A 19,142-nucleotide genomic window follows, 5' to 3' on the forward strand; every position below is an offset into this window, starting at 1 on the left:
AGTTTTATGAAATTTTAATTATTAATATGTGTTGTACACAAATTTAAATATTTTAAGTCAATAAAAAAATAAAAAAATAATCCAATAACCCAATCCAAATCGAATTTTAAAGGTTGAATTGGAGATTTATCTGGGTTGCCAATCGTCAATCCCCCAAACCCAATCCTGTGCCCCTTGTACCTAGGTTGGGAAAACAATTTGACTTACCCTCCCACGTAAAGGGCACGTGGCAATATACTAACACATAAAAAGAAAAAAAACTGCACGAAAAAAAGGGAGAAAAGTAAACGACAAGTCGATAAGAGGATAGATCATACATATCAGAATGGACGATTGATGACGACAAGTCGATCGAAGAACCGTGGGTAGCGGCGTAGAGCCGTCTTCTTGTTGCTCTACCTCTACGAGTATTTTGACGATCGATCAAAGGCTTACCAGAAGAACTTGGAGAATTTCTCGACGGTGGAATATCTTCGTTTGCTAATTTGCTTTGACGATATCTTCTTCGGCTTCAAACGATCTGAGGAGGAAATTTCAGAGTGTAGCAGTTATACTGAAAGATTTTGATTCGGTGAAGACAACCAAGGTAACGGCGAAAAATGGCTTCCATGGAGGGTCTGGTGCCGATAACCAGGCATTTTCTTGCTTCGTATTATGACAAGTACCCATTTACGCCTCTACCTGACCATGTCTCTCGCCTTTCGACTGAGATGCTCGCTCTGGCGAACAGTTTGCTTGATGAACTCCCGCCTACTTCAGGTTTCACCATTGACTTGTTTCTTAACGAATTTTTGCTTGCGGTCTCGGGCATGATCTCACTGGTTGCTGATCATTTGAAGCTTTGAGCTTGTTTGCTTTTAGATCTTCGCCCCTGGAGTGTTCCTATAGTGTGATTCGAGAGCTTGTTTGCAGTTCTCGCATGTCTTTGGAATGTCATGCATTTAGTACTTTACTTAATATATGTTAATCTCATGATCTTCACCGTTCAAGTTGGGCTATTGTGATTTAAAACTTTTAAATTATGTTTCTGAGCAACCATTCAAAGACGTGATATAAAGAGATAACTGGAATTTTTAATTTTTATTATTGCATTTGTTGTCATTGTGTCACAGAAGTTGGTTTTAATACGAAATTATCTCTAGATCTATTTTGAGATCAGTTCAATTTTTTTCGCCTTCTTGTTTTTCCTTTGAATTTGTCATCATAATGGATGATTTAACACCTATTATTGTGCTCTGAATTGTGCTTTCTCACACTTGCTGTGAACCACTTCATTTTAATCTTTGATTACTGATGTTGGTTGCTTTTCTTGTGGGGATCATCATCATTTCAGAGGAAAGCATCCTTCTTGATGAAGCAAACCAACATCCTCCTCATAAAATTGATGAGAATATGTGGAAGAATCGGGAAAATGTGGAAGAAATTCTCTTTCTGCTTGAAAAATCTCGTTGGCCTCAAGAGGTAAGATTTGTGGGTCAATCATGTTTAGGAAGAAGCGTATATATTATCGATAGAAGTCCTAACGTTGTGGTGGCATCTTGAGCTGTTTTAGTTTTAGAAGCTGAGCCCAAACTTATCTACGCATTTAAACTGCAGGTTCAGGAGTCTGCAACTGGTGAATCTGAACTTGCTAATATTATTGGAAAGTTAGAAGAAAAAGTTCGGAATACCTTACATGCTTTGGTGGCTTTCCAATCTAAAAATTCTGAGCACGTGTTCAACACAGGTTACTATTCACAGATCATTATTCTTGAAGAGGACGTTCTTTTGAAAGTGTATCTTGTCTCAAAACTTTTCACCTGTCATTTGGTTGATGGTTCGATATGTACTCTTATTATGAAACAATGTAGTTTGGTTGAAGATTGTTTGATTTCTATATTTGTTCTGGCTAATAAAGAACCGTTGTATTAGAAGAAATGAATAAACAAGAGAAGGATTGTAGCCAACTAAAGGAGATATTAAGGAGGATATCCAATTTGTTTGAACAAAAAATGGGGATCACTTGGAGAAACTATTTATGAAGAGTGGGCTATCTAGAAGCGAAAAAGAAAATTATAGACCTCAGTTTCATTCATTGTCCTTGAGATCCCAAAAATTTGGTGTTCCACACCCCCCCCCCCCCAAAAAAAAAAAAAAAAAAAAAGACTTCTAAATTTGTGATATGATGCTATTGGGTTGCGAAAGATGTGGAAGTATTGTTTAGTATCACACTTCACGTTTGGCTTTTGAGTCTTCAATTTTCCATTTTTTAGCCTTTCAGTGGGAGTTAACCGTTGATTTTTTCCAGAGTGCTTCTTGGATGGCTGTTGTATTTGTGATGATTCCCTTTTCTTACAATTCTTGCATCTTTTTTGTATGGTTCATTTGTATTCTATATTCTATATGTTTGATAGTTTCTTATGAAGAAAAATATATCTGCAGTTATGACTTACATGCCTCAAGATTTTCGAGGAACGATAATTAGACAGCAAAGAGAACGATCAGAGAGAAATAAGCAAGCAGAGGTTGATGCTTTGATTAATTCTGGAGGAAGTATACGTGATCGATATGCTCTCTTATGGAACCAACAGATGGAAAGGTATTTTTTGTTAGATTTAGGTGCCTTTATTTTGGCTGAGCTTGTATGTGGGTTTATAATGTAGTCGGTAGTTATTGATTACCTTTTCAGGAGGAGACAGTTAGCACAGCTTGGTTCTGCAACAGGTGTCTACAAAACCCTTGTGAAATATTTGGTTGGAGTTCCAGAGGTACAATATTCTGGGTTACTGTAAATACACCTATGTTTACTCCCTGGCCAATGACTATACCTCCTGCGTTTGTTGATAAAGAAAGAAGTGAGAGAATTAGTCCTCCCCCTTCCGGTAGAAAAGCTTACTTCCATCTGTTGTTTGTTTGTTTTTTGATTGTGTTTATTTTATTTTAAGTTAAATTACCAGTTTAGTCCAAGACAGAGTATCGTCCTTAGAGAATCGGATTGATAATCTTTTAGCTATTCAGAGATCGTTCCAATTTTATTTGGGGACCGACTTGCGTTGTAAACTCAACTAAGTTAATCTAAGAAAGCAATAAAAGTGATCAAATATGAAGTTAATCAACAAGAGACATTTTAGGGAATAGAGTTAATCCAAGACATTATTAATTACAATTGCTTTTACTCTTGAACCAATTAACATAACATCTAGATTAAGAAGTCTTTTTTTTGGATTGTCCCTCTCAAGATCGATCTTTTCTTTTAACCTAATTACTAATTATTAATCTCTTGAAACTAAATAATTAAGCAAAGGATTAAGACTCTTCGTCAATAACCTCTACCGTTATCTGACTACTCTCGTGTTTTCAAATGATAGTCTAGCATGCATGATTTGATCTAAAGCTTACTCTCTCAAGCAAGATTCAAATCATAAAGCCATTCCAACATTGATCAGACATTCGAAAGCATTAAAAAAGGTCCTGCTAGAAAACATAAATGTAAATTGACATTCAAGAAGCAAAGTGTTTAATAACTAAGCCAAATAATTCATCTATCCCTAAAACTATGAGAAATCTAGCCTAACGTGGCTTTCATGGACTGAACCATAGCAGGAATATGAAAATACAGAAAATAATCCAAGATAATAAAGGGAAAGGAAGAATTATCCAGCGTTTCGATATCTTTCTGTGATGGAATTGACCCTCCAATGCTCTCCAATCGGCTTCGGCACTGAGGAGCCTATGTATTCTACTCAGAACTCCCTCTCTTGGCTTCAAAAGCTCTAAATCGATGATGAGAGCTGCTGAAGACCCTCCTTTATATAGGCAAATGTTTTCCCAAATTGTGTAGGAATTGGATAAATAAAAGATAAAATCTGTCACTACTTGACTTGATTACCGAAAATAGATGAAAGAAACTCTAAAATCTAATATTATAGATGGATAGAGAACAAAAAGACGAAGAAAATAAGTGGTCATTCGCCTATAACGACCATCCAAATAAAAAGTTTAATATGAACTGTGGGCTTTAAAGCAGCGGAACAGCGCCACCCACGTGGTTTTGACGCCTCTTTTTGCCTAGTTCGCAACTTTTCATCAACTTTGATCCCTTCTCTTGTCTTAGGTCAAACTTTGACCTATTATAGAGGTATTTTCATCATTTTTAATCTAAAAATAACCCGTTCCGGTCCAAATGCTTGATTCCTACCAGTTAAATATGAAAGTGCATCAACGAATGCAAATTAACAATAAAACTAATAAAATTCTAACTCTAAAAACGTACTTTCTGAGTGTGTTTCATGCAACTCCTTAACACGGTCTTTGGAAGTAGCAGCACTGTAAAGGTGCAGAAGATAATTGAGGTGATGAAATTGGTTATAGAAGGGCATTTTTTTGTGCTGGAGCACCAATCAATCTTCTTGCTAGTCATTGTGCTCTCTGATGAGTGATAAGCAACCTCGCAGGTTCACTTATTTGAGGAGGAGAAGGATGTAATAAAGGGGACTTGGAGATTTAATAGCAGATAGTTAGGCCACTTCTGCGGGAGTGACAACATTATTTGATAAGGGGGAAACTATTGTGAGAGGCTATTCTATTTAACAGTGTTCACTTTGTTAATATTTTTATGAAGGCAAACTGTTAACTGTTTAGTCACTCTGACTCTGGTCGGGAGGAGTTAATGCCAGTGATCGGTCATATAAATTTCACCATTTTATCCATCTTGTCTGTCGGGTATATTTTGTGTGTGGAGAATGAAACAGTGGATTATATTTTCTTCAATTGTAAATTTGGTTGTAAGTGGCGATGTTTTCTGGTAAAAAAATTATAGGCATTTAATGTAGCTTTCCTAAAACAATCAAAGAAACTATGGAGCAATTTTTGTGCGCTAATTCATTCAGAGGGAAAAAAGAATCCCGTGGACCAATGCTACAAAGCTCTTCTTTAGGATTTATGGATGGAAAGACAAACCTAAAGGAAGAATGTTTTGACAGCCCTTCAAAGAATATTCAGGGAAGAAGCCCTGTGACTTTTCTTTGATCTATTTTGCAAGTAGCACCTTGGAATGGTGCTATCAAATCAAAATTATAAACACCATATGTCATAATTCGCAATCTCATTACTTTCTAATGCAGGTATTGCTAGAATTCATTCAGAAAATAAATGATGACGATGGGTAACTTCTTTCGCTACAGTTTTTTAAGTTTTATCTAGTTTTAATTTCAATTATTGTAAATAACTAGTAAGAACAGTTCCTGAGAGTTGTTGAACCATTCAGTATACTATATTTTAAGATAATGTGTGAAAATTAACAGGCCAATGGAAGAACAAAGACAACGCTATGGACCACCTTTGTATAAACTTACCACAATGGTCCGCCTTATTCGACTCTGTATTTCATTATCATGGAGACGTTTTGATGCTGGGAAACGGTAAGAAATCTTTACTTCTTTTTATGTTACAGTGGTTCATTGAATTATAGTATTTTTTATATTAGGAGTAATTTATTGTTTCTTTTCCCCATCGAGGGAAAAGGCATTCTGCCTCTGTTTTTTTTTGTTTTTTTTGTTTTTTTTTTGCCTTGATGGTTCATGTTTGCAATTATATTGAGCAGAAGGGAGCATCTTGTTATATTGGAGCAAGCGGTTGATGTGTACACCTCTGAGCTTGAGAGGTTCCTCGGGTTCATTCGGTAATATTTCTGCCTCTAGCATAACTAGCTTCCAATATGTTTAGTCCTTTTGGGTACTTTGAAGGCCCACAATGGGTTGCATGCCATGGATAGTTTTCGATTTATTATTGATTTGAATATTTTGAATCGTACATGGAACTTCATCATGCTTTAGACGTTAGTTTCTCTATGAAAGTATAAATATGTTGAAATTATGTAATTGATATAACTTTGGGGGTGTTGGGGTAGAGTGATATGTCTTGGTTGTTTGTATCTTAAAGGTTTATTCTGGAACAATTAGATACAAGAATGATTGTTTACAATGTATGGTGACACAATATTTTGTCAGAATTCAAGTTGACTAAAATAGATGTGATTTTGTAAAGAATCATGCCTCCTAGTGATGTTCTCTTTCTAAGTCCTCTTTTTCCCATCTTCATTACTCTTCCCATGCAATTGGCTTTAGTTGGAAGGCTCTTTTGTAATGGTTGTCGATTTTGTGTTTTTTGGCAGTTTTGTAATTCAGTAGTTATAAGGGGGTCTCTTTTCTCCTCAAGAGAGAATTGCAATCATGTATCTCGATTAGTGTTTCTTGATCATTTATGAATAAAATGCCTGTTTCCGAGAAAAATTCACAAGCCCATCAAGGCCATGGTGTATTTTGATTCTGGTTCTCAGTATCTCCATTTTATTAATTTTGTCCTCATATTTTTCCAGCGAGGTCTTCAACAATGCTCCGTTCTTTATTTCAGCAGATGTGGCCTGTGCAGCAGATGAGAGGTACATTGACATTTTTGTGTGTATATTATGTGGGATAAAAGACATTGCTTTCATTAAGATAGGTAACATGCTTAACAGCAACATCTGAAGAAAGAAACAAGGACAGACCGGACCAAAAACCAGGAAAACAAACAAAAAAACTGAAGGTCGGGAGGGAAACTTACAAATATGCTCCTCAAGGGATGAGAACTAAAATCTAGAGCCATATAGGAAGCTTCCTACATAGAAGTTGAGAACAACAAACTGATAGTAAATGATTCAAATTCTTGCCAAGTATGCTCTAGTTTGACCTAACTTGAGAACAGATGAACTTCAAATCACATCAACGATGTTAACTCAAAAATAAAATTGTGCAACTTGCAAGAGAGCCTTCATCACAAGATGTCGACTGATCTTGTCTTGCAGCAGACTTAATGATAAATTATGTGATGTTTTCACTATTATCTGGAAGTATGTACGTCAAGCAAGAAAAGAATCAGACCGTTTTTAGAACTTCCAGCCTCTAGTGATTGGACAGATAAGGTGACTGTGACGGATGAGGAAACCAAATTGGTAACCATAGAACCAGAGCAGAAAATTTCAGCAGAATCAAGAGTCCGTCGACAGAGATTTTCATCTTCAAATGAGGAACTGGCTCGAGTATAATTCAATGCAATGGGGGCATTATTGTTACACATGATCTTAGCCAAAAGGCTAAGGAAGGTATATGGGGACATTATTGTTGGAAGATAAAAAAGTAAAGGCGAGGAAAATAAATAGACAATGGATCACAGCCAATGCTATGATCCGCACATAACCGAACACAAGTCTCATCCACAATGATAAAGAAACTACTTGTCTGAACAGAAGGATACTATTTTGAGATACTCTCTATGAGTTCCTACAAGGGACCAAGGGTCACTGTAAATTGCCTTGGAGTCCCCCACCTACAAGCCTGAACACATTTTTGCTCACAATTAATTTATGTGCAAAGTCTTGGCTTTGGAGGGAAATAGCAAAGCCATTTAGACAAGAAAGTATTATTCTTATTAACCGGGTTTCAAACATCGAAATTGCCCTAGTTCATGCCTTTTGATGCACCACAATTATTATGAGGCTATGAGAGTACTAATAGTAGTAGGATATTAGTACGGGCATAGGAGTAATTAGTTAGGAGTGAATTAGTTAGAAATTGAGAGAGTGTCGGGAGAACATGGAGGCCATACTATGGTAAGACGGTCCTTAGTGGATTGCTTGTGGGAGAGGTGTAGCCCTCTCGAAAAGCTATTGATATTGTAATTTCTTCTTGTTATTGCAATATAGTTCCTTTGGTGTTTTCATATATATATACATATATATTTATTTTTTTTCTTTTTGTGTTTTGGTATCATGACAAATTGGTACCAGAGCATCGATTCTGGGAATAGATCATGAAATGCGAATTGTTTGCTGAAGTTAGTGTTAGTTATAGAGATGCTTGACCAAACACGACGAACATAGGGCAACAATACAACAGATATTGGGAGAAACGCGACAATGGGTTGAGGATGTTTAGTTTGTGATCGTGATCGACAATAGGATGAGAAATGGGACAAATATTGGGAAAAATGCGACAATCTTTCGAAGGTCATTGAAGTTATTGGTTGCGAGGAGTCTTCGATGCGGGGTAGTGGAGGCGGTAGCGATTTTTTATGGCAACAGAGGATATGGAAATCGAGGTGTGGGGCAGAACAAATATGGTGAAAATTTAACCAAAAGATGGAGAAGAAGTTGGGGAGGAAAGGAAGAAAGAGAAGAGTACTGGCGGAAAGGAGACAAGGCAAGTGGAGGGGAAACCTATTGGCTAACACATGGTTGAAAAACTGTAGAGGCGGCCGGATGGGAAAATGACAAAGGACGAACTTGCCTAACAGTCACATGCAAAAGGAATGAGGCGGTGGGGGGGGGGGACTGAGGAGGAGAACATTTTGACAGACACATGGTTGGAAAAGTGGAGAGACGAGCGGAGGAGAACTTGTGGATGCTGAAAATGGCAGAAGAGCTAGAGACGGTGAAAGCTAAACGGAAGAGGAGAGAGAAAATTACAAAGTAGTTGATTATGGTTACGGTGGAGAAGAAGTCCCTTCATGGGATGTGAGCTAAATTGGCCAAACAGACTCCATTTAAAAAAGAAGTTATGCCGTTATGTCGGCAACAAACTATAAAACGAAACAGTATAGACTCTCTCTCTAACTTTTTTCTCTCAAACTTCTCTCTCAAAATGTGAGGAAATCTAAGAGATGGGGAAGGTAACAATAGATAGAAAATTCTTCTTGATTTGTAAATCTGGGATTGGGAGGAAGATTTCTATTGAAGAAAGGCATGGTATTCCGGAGTAGATGGAAAGGTAAGTTTGCTCTCTCCTCTCTCCTCAGTTTCCTCCAATCAGTAATTCCGAAGCTCTTTCAGCATTTCTTTCCCCTTTTCCGGCCACTTTCAACATATATTATCTTCGTGTTTTGGATTAACTCAATATGGAAGGTAAAAGTTGTAATATCAATGACCATTTTTTTTTTCGTTTGGCAAGAGGATTCTAGTTTTTTAGTGGAAGACTTCTAAAAAAATCAGAAAGTTTCTTTCGGTCTGCAAACAATGTTATGGTTAGAAATGGAGCTGCATAAGCTTTCTAATGAAAAACCTTAGGCATTCTTCTCTAAAAAGGCTATGCTAGATCAGGGAGTTGAAAGATTAGCAAAGTTTAGAACCAAGGCTGTTTGGTTTGCAGAAATCGCATTTTGGCCTTCCTCAGGAGGTAGCCGCAATATTCATATCCCTGCAGGTGCGAATGATCAAGGCTGGCTTTCTTTTGCTGAAATGATCAGTTCAAGTTTGAAGGTTAGTTGCCATCTTGCCCATCAGAGTCTGTGCATGAAGTTCATAATCCAATTACGATTGATCATTATTCTAGAAGATCATATGCAAAAGCAGTTGCCACTTCTGGAGAGGCAACATTAGTAAATAAAAGAGTTGAAGATTGCAAGAAAGATCAAGTTCCCACCTTTCCAGTTTGGATTAGAAAAGAAAAAGAAATGTTGGATTTAAATCTACCTTCTCTAATTGTGGTAACAAGACTAATGGAGTACCGCTCATGGCTTGAAGTAAAAACAACTATAGAGGATTTTTTCCAAGGAAACGTTTCAATTAATCCCTTTTGTGATGCAAGTTTCATATGGAGATTGCTGAGGAGTTCTTATCAGATAAATGGTATGAATGTGGAAGGATGTATTTGAAGCTTGAACATTGGTCAAAACAAGTTCATTCCATCCCAAAAGCTACTTCATGCTATGGTGGTTGGATTTCAATTAAGAATTTTCCATTACTAATTTGGAAGAATTCGGTTTTTGAAGCTATTGGGCATCATTTAGGTGGTTTAGTTGAGATCTCATAAAAAACACTAAATTTTTTAGAGTGTTCATCAGCCTATATTAAGATCAAGGAGAATATTTGTGGTTTTATTCCCGCTTCTTGGGAATTTGAAGACTTATTGCTTGGAATACTTTTGAAAGATTTAATCCTTTGATCGCTCAAAACAATCAGCGACTTGCCAAAACTTGTTTTGGGGCAGATGACTTTTCAAATTCCCTGGACATCTGTCGCATTAAAGAAGCAATGATGGATGAAGGCTTCTTGATAGACTCTTTGAAGGAGGATATTAAAGTTTTAAAAGGTATTCCAAAGGACATTGCACCAAATAACGTGAGCAAGGTTGAAAAATTAAATTTGTCTGTTGATTTACAGCCGGCTATTAATTTGGAGAGAGAAAATTCCAACCCAGACAACGAGGTTAGTAATAATATGTTCATTGAAAATTCTTTAGCAGGCCAAGAAGTCCATTCGGCTCCTTGTTGCACTCTTCAAAAAGAAAACTCAAAGGTTGCGTCAGAAAAAGAAAAAGAAGGCCTCGAGAATGCTTCAGAAGCTTAACAATCATTCTCTAATTTCTGCTCTGTGTTGCCTTCAGATCAGAATCTGTTTAATCAAAAAAAAGTTGTAGAAGAAATAGAGTTTGAGCAAGAACTTCACATCATTAATGAAGAGGTTTTGAGTCTTAGAGATCCGGTATGTTCTTCACCTCAAAAGTTTACAAAGACAGCAGATTCCTTGGTGCATCATTTTCATAATCCAGATGATCTAGAAGATAAATGTGTTTGAGTACTCATCGCACAAGAGCCTAAAATTTCAAGAAAACGTCATTCCTCTCCCGTAATCATTCATCATAATTTCAGGGTACCAGGGTTGAAAGTTTCCTTCATCCACGACACATTTTCTCAAGAATATAAGAAGCCCTCTTCTCAAGAGTCGGACGATGAATCAGATGTTAGTATGAGTAGTGAAGAATCCGATCATGAAGAGCCTGAAAAAAATTGAAGATTATTATACTGATCAAGTGGGGGAGCATATAGAGCACAATTTTTTAAGCAACAACAATCTCTTGTGAGTGCTCCATACCTCTCTCCATCTCAAATTCCTTCCAAATTTTCCTCTTTAGTTGCGGCTTGTGGTTTCCAGTTGCAGGAAATAGCCCCTCCTAAGGAGGTGTCAAAAGCATGAAGATTGTTTCTTGGAACACGAGGGGACTTAATGACAAATCTGAACAGACCATGTTGAATGTTGAATCATTTCTTACAAAATCAGCATCCTGATTTAGTGTTGATTCAAGAAACAAAGCGATCTTTTATTGATGTTCAATTTATTAAATCCATTTGGAGCTCTAATGACATCCACTGGACATTTGTGGAGGCTTTTGGTAAATCTGGAGGTATTCTTACCATGTGGGATGAAAGCAAAGTTTTGCCTTTGGAACTCACTTTTGGTAAAGGGAGGATACTCACTTTTTGTTAAAATCATGACTCAATGCAAAACTACTTGTTGGGAAAAAAAGACATCTTTGGCCAGAACTTGTTTCAATTTTTGCTTATTGTGAGGAAGCTTGGTGCATTGGAGGAGACTTCAACATAACAAGATGGAGTCACGAAATATTTCCTATTGGAAGAGTTACAAGAGGAATGAAAAAGTTTAATAAGTTCATTCAAGATGTAGGGCTGTTAGAAGTACCATTATCTAAGGGAAATTTCACATGGTCTAGGGATGGTATCTCAAAATCACATTCTCTACTAGATAGATTCCTCATCAATAAATAATGGGACGATTTATTTGATAACTCAAGAGTTAGCAGAAAAGCAAGGCTATTTTCGGATCATTTTCCATTGCTTTTAGAGGTTGGAGCAGTTTCTTGGGGTCCTTCCCCTTTTCGTTTTTGCAATAGTTGGATGAGGATTAATGAATGCTCAAAGGTCATCCAAAAAGTCTTGGATCGTGACCAATCAAAAGGTTGGGCAGGTTTTACAATAGGCCTTATGCTGCAAGGTAAAAGATAAAGTTAAATACTGGTTTGCGGAATATGAGCTAGAAAGAAAAAGAAAAGGGAAAGATTTATTATCTGAGTTTTGCCTCTTTTGATTCAAAAGCCGAGAGAGAAGATCTTTCAATTATTGAAATGGACATTAGATTAGCCATCAAAGGAGATCTTATGAATTTATACCTTCTAGAGGAGAGAAAATTCAAAAAAGCAAATTGAATTGGTTAAAGTTGGGTGATGATATGAAGATACTGGCTTTTTCCATAGATTTCTTTCAGCAAAAAAGAGAAAGAATATGATTACTGAATTAGTTTCAAGCAACGAGTCAACAATTCAATCCTATCGAGAGATTGAATAAAAAATAATATGCTATTTCACGTTTTTGTATTTGAAAATCCCAGGTTTTCGAGCCATTCCTTCTGATATTACTTGGAACCGTGTGTCGGCTGCTCAAAATTCAGCTTTAATTGCCCCTTTTCGAAGCGAGGAGATCCTCCTAGCAATTAAATCTCTTGGCAAAAACAAAGCTCCCGGGCCGGATGGTTTTACAATAGAGTTTTTCATTGAATTTTGGCAGAATTTCAGGGCTGTCTTTCAAAAATAATTTGAGGAATTTCACTCTAATGGAAAGCTGAATGCTTGTATGAAGGAAAATTTTATTTGCCTAATTCCTAAGAAGGTTGATTCGTCACAGGTTAAGACTTTAGACCTATAAGTCTAACTACCTCCACTTACAAGATCATTTCTAAAGTACTTGTAGAAAGGATTAAAAAGATAATGCCAAGCATCATTTCTAGTACACAGAGTGCATTTATGGGAGGAAGACAAATTCTAGATTCCATTCTAATTGCAAATGAAGCAGTTGAAGACTATAGAGCAAGCAAGAAGAACGGGTGGATTCTAAAATTAGATCTTGAGAAGGCTTTTGATCGGGTTGATTGGAGTTTTCTAGAACGAATCCTTAATCTATTGGGCTTTCATACAAAGTGGATTGATTGGATTAATGGGTGCATTCAAAACCCAAAATTCTCAATTTGTATCAATGGAAGACCTAGACAACGTATTCAAGCTTCAAGGGGAATTACACAAGGGGATCCATTATTTCCATTTCTTTTCCTCATCATTAGTGAGGTGCTAAGTGAATTGGTTAAAAGAGCCCATGACAGTGGATGAAGGATTTTTAGGGTTTTTAGTTGGCAAAGACAAGGTGCACTTGTCAATTTTGCACTTTGCGGATGATACTCTTCTCTTTTGCAAGTATTATGAAGCAATGTTAGATATTCTTATTCAAACAATAGGTTTATTTGAATGGTGTTCCAGACAGCAAATTAATTGGGAGAAGTGGGCACTTTATGGAGTTAATATTGATGAGGATTCTTTGATCTCTACTTCTAATAGGCTAAATTGTAAAGTCGGCAGGTTGCCTTTCACTTATCTCGGCCTACCTCTTGGTGGATACCCAAAACAATACTCTTTTTGGCACCCTATTATTGATAAGATCTACCATAAACCTGATAGATGGAAAAGGTATAACTTGTCCAAAGGAGGTCGTTTAACTCTATGTAATGCGGTTTTGGCCAATCTTCCCACTTACTACATTCCTTATTTCTAATGCCTTGCTCGGTGATTTATGAATTGGAGAGAATTTTATGTAATTTTTTCTAGGAAGGCCATAAAGGCAGAAAGCTGAATCATTTGGTAAAATGAGAGTTAGCTTCCAAATCTCCAATTGATGGAGGCCTTGGGATTGGTATTCTGAAAAACAGAAATACAACTTTGTTGTTTAAATGGAATTGGAGGTTTCTAAAGGAACAAGACTCCCTATGGTGCAAAGTTGTGAAAAGTATTCACGGAGTTGACCCACATCTTTAGTACACATCAGGCAAATGTGGTTTAAGCTTGAGAAGTCCTTGGACCAGCATCTCAAGAACATGGAGTAAATTAGGATCCCTCGCTAAGTTTAAACTAGGCAATGGAAGGAAAGTTTTCTTTTGGACAGATTCATGGTGTACAAAAATATCTTTTAAAGACTGTTTTTCTAAGCTGTTCCGAATAGCTTCTGCTCCAAAAGGCAGTGTAATGATCAATGGGACCCAGTTATCGGTTCTTGGAACCTCTCACTTCGAAGGCAACTAAAGGAAGAGGAGATCATTGAAGTTCAACAACTGCTAAGCAAGATTGAGGGTTACAGGATTCCAGATTGTGGTCTTTGGATACCTCAGGAAGGTACACGGTTAAATCTTTGTCAAAATATTTGATTGCTTCTCCAATTGATAAAGCATGTTATAAAGCTCTTAGGAGATCAAAGAGTCCTAAAAGAATTAATATTTTGGTGCGGATTCTTCTATATGGTTCCCTCAATTGCTTATCCACATTGCAACACAAGCTACAGAACAAACTTATTTCACTCTCAATATGTCCTCTTTGCTTAGCTAATGGGGAAGAAATGCATTATCTTTTTTTTGATTGTTCCTTCTCAAGTAATTGTTGGTGGAAATTATTTTCTTGCTTCGGTGTGCAATGGGTTTTTGGGAATTCAGTTAAGGACAATGTGTCTCTTTGGGCTTCTGGTTTGAAGCTTTTTTGTAACTGTTCTCTAAGAGGAATTTTTCTTAGCCGGAACCCCTTTCTTTAGATGGGGTGTTTTGGTGGGCTTATTTTTTGTACGTCCTTGTATTCTTTCATTTTTTTTTTCAATGAAAGCAGTTGTTTATATAAAATAATAATAATAATAATAATAATAATAATAAATAAAGGTGATGTTCATTGGTGGGCTACTCCTTGAGTGGAGAGTGCATGGCATGGAAAGGGCTCTAGTCTGAGGGACTATGACCTAACGAATACTTACAAGATTTTAATTATAGACACCTAAAGCAAGGCATTAAATCTAGCTAAAAACCAACCCTCCTCACTTGATCTCCTTACTCCATTAAAGATTCTATTACTCCCTCAATGCAAATGCCCCAAAGAGCTGCAAAAAGACCAACCCTTCTCCTTGAAAGGAGGATGAAGCAAAATCTCCTCCATCATTAGACAATTGTCCCTGTTATCAGCAAATACAAACCAAAAGCCACAAACAAATGGTTTCAAATCACCTAGAAAACTGGCAAATCCACGATGAATGACTTAAGTTCAAAAGGAGAAATGACTCTGAATCCAATCCATAGTGTTAACACCCTGTATAAGACCAACCACAGAATAAACTCAACCTAAATAGGATTATTGTATTAAATCAATCAATGTGAAAAGGTTAGGGCATGTTTAGTATGCAATTTTGTTTCTGTTTCTTGTTTTAAGATTGCATTAGAGGGATTGAATGACTATTTGTTTGATAGATTTGTTTTTGAAAATTGTATTTGGGTTTCGAGGTCCAAATGGTAGAAATTTATAGAAACATAAAAACAGTGTTTATGATTTTATTGCATTCATAATTTAAATTTAGATAAAAACTTCAATAAATAGTCATGTTGTACATTCGTTTATCTTTTATTGAAATTAAAAGATGTATCATATAATATATTATAAGTTATATAATATGGTGAATAATAGTTATACAAAAATTTCAACCAAATATTTAGTTTGTAACCACAACTATTTTCATTGTATATAAATATACTATCAAACTTGCCATTCATTAATATATATATATATATATATATATATATATTATCAAACTCGTTTTGAACAACTTTTCAAGCTGTCATCCAGTTTCTTAATCTGCTATCAAGCACATGTCGAAAACACAAATGTGAAATGCCAACTCTTTTACTGAAACCAACAAATGCACCCTTAAAATTTCATACTTATTTGCTTTCTAGCAACACTTTGTTCTCTCTCATTCTGTAACTATTTGTCTATCCATCACTATCTCTTTCTGCAGGAAAAGTGATAGCTACAAAGAAATTAGTGTTCCAGCTGGAAAGACTTATGAGGTTCATTTTTTCTTCAGTGTTCTTTTATTCCCACTCTTTTTGCTTATTTATCGGATTCATCAGCTTTGGATCCTATCCCCTGAGACAAGTAGAAAAAGGTTACGGGTTAATATATTTTAAATTTACATGTTTTGTTCATTTTGGTTTCTGATGAAAATATTTCACTGTTCTTAGACTTGATATTTTTTTTGTTAAAACCATTGTATATTATTGAAATAGAAAAGGGAAGAAAGGGAAAACACACAGTTTACGTGGAAAACCCTAGGTCAGGGAGAAAAAACCATGATATAGGAGTTTTTATTAATTTCACCCCTTTACAGGGAACAACAGAGCGAAATAAATAACTAAGGCGCACACTAAAAATAATAGAGAATAACAAACGACTAAAACGCCCTTAGGGCAAAATACACTACTTTCAACACTCCCCCTCAAGTTGGGGTGTAAATATCAATGAGACCTAACTTGCTGACACAGACTTCAAAACTGTCTTAGTAACCCTTTGGTGAGAATGGCAGCAACCTGTTCACTTGAAGGAACGTAGGGAATACAAATACTACCATTATCCAACTTTTCCTTAATGAAGTGTCTGTCTATCTCCACAGGCTTAGTCTTGTCGTGTTGCACCAGGTTGTTAGCTATACTTATAGCTGCCTTATTATTACAATAGAGTTTCATCGGAGCATCACAATCTTGGTGAAGGTCAGACAAGACTTTCTTCAACCATATCTCCTCACATATGCAGACTCATAGTCCTTTATTCCATTTCGACACTACTTCTTGCAACGACGCCTTGGTTCTTACACCGCCAAGTAACTAGATTACCCCACACAAAGGTACAGTATCCTGACGTTGACTTTCTGTCTGTAACGGATCCTGCCCAATCTGAGTCAGTGTATGCCTCAATGCACCTCTCATCATGTTTTTTGAATATTAGGCCCTTTCCTGGAGTAGACTTTAAATACCTCAGTATTTGAGTGACCTCCTCCATATGTTCCTCACAAGGAGTCTGCATAAATAGACTAACCACACTAACAACATAGGAAATATCCGGTCTAGTATGAGACAAGTAAATTAATTTTCCCACTAGACGTTGATACCTCTCTTTATTAACAGGAATTTTGTTGACAGAATTTCCCAACTTAGCATTAACTTCAACAGGAGTATCAATATGTTAACATCTAGTCATCCAGGTTTCCTTCAATAGATCCAGAATATATTTTTGCTTGAGACACAAATATTTCCTCTTTCGATCTTGCCACTTCCATTCCAAGGAAATATCTCAAGCTTCCTAGGTCTTTAATCTCGAACTCATCTACCATTTTCCGCTTTAGTTTGACAATCTCAACCTTATCATCCCCTGATAGAATGATGTCATCAACATACACAATTAAAGCGGCCACCTTCCCAGATGCTGACTTTTTTGTAAATAAAGTATGATCAGAATGCCCCTGAATGATCCCTTTGGACTTAATAAAGGTGGTGAACTTATCAAACCACGCCCTTGGAGACTGCTTTAATTCATATAGGGATTTTTTGAGTTTACAGACAAGGAGGGCTCATATAAACCTCTTATTCTAACTCACCATTTAAGAATGCGTTCTTTACATCAAGTTGATGGAGAGGCCAGTCTTTGTTAACTGCCACTAAGAGGAGCACTCGAATCGTATTCAGTTTTGTCACTGGAGAGAAGGTTTCCGAGTAATCAACCCCATAAGTCTGAGTAAACCCCTTAGCAACCAGTTTGGCCTTGTATCGATCCATAGTTCCATCAGCTTTGTATTTAACCGTGAACACCCATTTGCATCCAACGGTTTTATGATCTCTAGGTAGAGCTACATGGTCCATATTTTATTAGTTTCCAGGGCTCTCATTTCTTCTATAACGGTAGCCTTCCAATCAGAAATTTCCATAGCCATATGCACATCAGTTGGTATTACTACAGTGTCTAGGTAAGTAGTGAAGGCCTTAAACCCAGACGACAAGTTACTATACGAAAGGAAGCTATGCATGGAATACTTGGTACATGACCTAGTCCCTTTTCGTAAAGCAATGGAAATGTCAAGAGAAGCATCACTCTCCCTGGTTTTTCCTGGTTTCTCATTAGACTGGTGATCACCTTTGCTTAGTTGTGGCAAGTCCTTCCTTTCCCCTGACGACTCACCACTACCTGCAGTCTCGCCTTTGTCTGGACCAATCTCATCGTTTTCAATTATATCGCCTTCAACACAACCATTATCATCATAAACAGTATCAAGGCTCCAACAGGACCTGGAGCTCGAAGGAATCTTCCGATGAGTTCGCTGGGCTCTCATAAGGAACCCCCTCCAATACACCAAAAATCAGAATTTGCAAAAAAGAAAGACCAAACAAAGAAACAAAGTAGATGCGTAGATAGTAGTAAAAGAGGGAGGTGAAACAAAGAAGGTAACTTGGTGTTGTTTCGCCCATACATACATCGCAAGATAAAGTAGAAACATCTATATTATGAAATAAATGGGGAAATAAATATTTCATATACTGAAAATTTGGATGACCGAGACGGAAATGCCATAATAAATAGTATTTTTTAGAAGTTGTAAATGAAGACAATAAACTAGTACTAGAACAACTCCTAGAGACAGCATCGTCAGAAAGGAAATAGTGTCTCCTATCATGTCGGACAGTGCCAATCGTCATCCCCGAGCTCAAGTCCTGAAACAAAATAGTATCTTGTGAGAAAATAACTCTGCAGCTTAAATCCCTAGTTATTTTACTGATAGACAGCAAGTTGTAGGAAATTTTCGGAACATGCAACACATTTTGTAAGACCAATCCTTGGAAGGGAGACAGATGACCTTTCTTTGCAACGGGGGCAAAGGATCTATCTGCAATTCGAATTCTCTCATTACCAGCAAGCGGAGAATAAGAGAGAAATTGGTTAGATGAACCAATTAAGTGATTTGTTGCTCCAGAGTCCAATATCCAGGATTCTTTCCCTTCAATAAGGAGACTAAGGAGGTGTTTGATAAATGGGTATGAGTTGTTGGGTTGGGTGGGTATTTATTACCCATGTTTGTTAAGCCTATAAAGAAAACCTATGGGTTATTAAAACCCCCTTTTTTACCCACTCAAAACTCCTCTTTTTTACCCACTTAAAACTAACCCTAAAAATCAATATATTTTCATTTCTCTCTCTTCCCTCATCTTTGCCGTTTGGATCCATATCTGATTTTTTTTTTTTGTTTATCGTCAAACCTTTGGATTCTATTTTCATTTCTTTCTATGGACTGTCATATCGAAAAGAACGATAACTTTTGCATACATCATGACATGTAATTTTTGTATTTGTATTATGAAACAGATATTATTAGTATCGAAAAGAACATATATTTTGTGATTTTTTTTTTGAAAACGGCCACATGTTCGGTCAGTTCAT

At 36.7% G+C, this 19,142-nt stretch overlaps 1 protein-coding gene across 4 annotated transcripts in view; it reads left to right on the forward strand.

Annotated features, from left to right (window-relative positions):
• The first annotated feature begins 289 nt into the window (after positions 1 to 289).
• The window catches only part of LOC120073287, a 28,673-nt gene continuing 9,820 nt past the window's right edge, over positions 290 to 19,142 (forward strand). For 2 of the 4 annotated variants that reach the window (XR_005480716.1, XM_039026037.1), the window contains exons 1-10: positions 291 to 759; positions 1,334 to 1,461; positions 1,597 to 1,726; positions 2,422 to 2,578; positions 2,669 to 2,747; positions 5,103 to 5,143; positions 5,283 to 5,399; positions 5,582 to 5,659; positions 6,356 to 6,418; positions 15,676 to 15,727. Coding sequence is in view for 2 of the 4 variants with exons in the window: in XM_039026037.1 (XP_038881965.1) it covers positions 600 to 759; positions 1,334 to 1,461; positions 1,597 to 1,726; positions 2,422 to 2,578; positions 2,669 to 2,747; positions 5,103 to 5,143; positions 5,283 to 5,399; positions 5,582 to 5,659; positions 6,356 to 6,418; positions 15,676 to 15,727 (1,005 nt within the window). In the remaining 2 variants the exon portion in view is untranslated. Of the gene's footprint in view, positions 760 to 1,333; positions 1,462 to 1,596; positions 1,727 to 2,421; positions 2,579 to 2,668; positions 2,748 to 5,102; positions 5,144 to 5,282; positions 5,400 to 5,581; positions 5,660 to 6,355; positions 6,419 to 15,675; positions 15,728 to 19,142 lie in introns of all 4 variants that reach the window. The other 2 variants (XR_005480715.1, XM_039026036.1) reach the window with 2 other exon arrangements.

Source organism: Benincasa hispida, chromosome 3, assembly GCF_009727055.1.
Source record: "Benincasa hispida cultivar B227 chromosome 3, ASM972705v1, whole genome shotgun sequence".
NCBI lineage: Eukaryota > Viridiplantae > Streptophyta > Magnoliopsida > Cucurbitales > Cucurbitaceae > Benincasa > Benincasa hispida.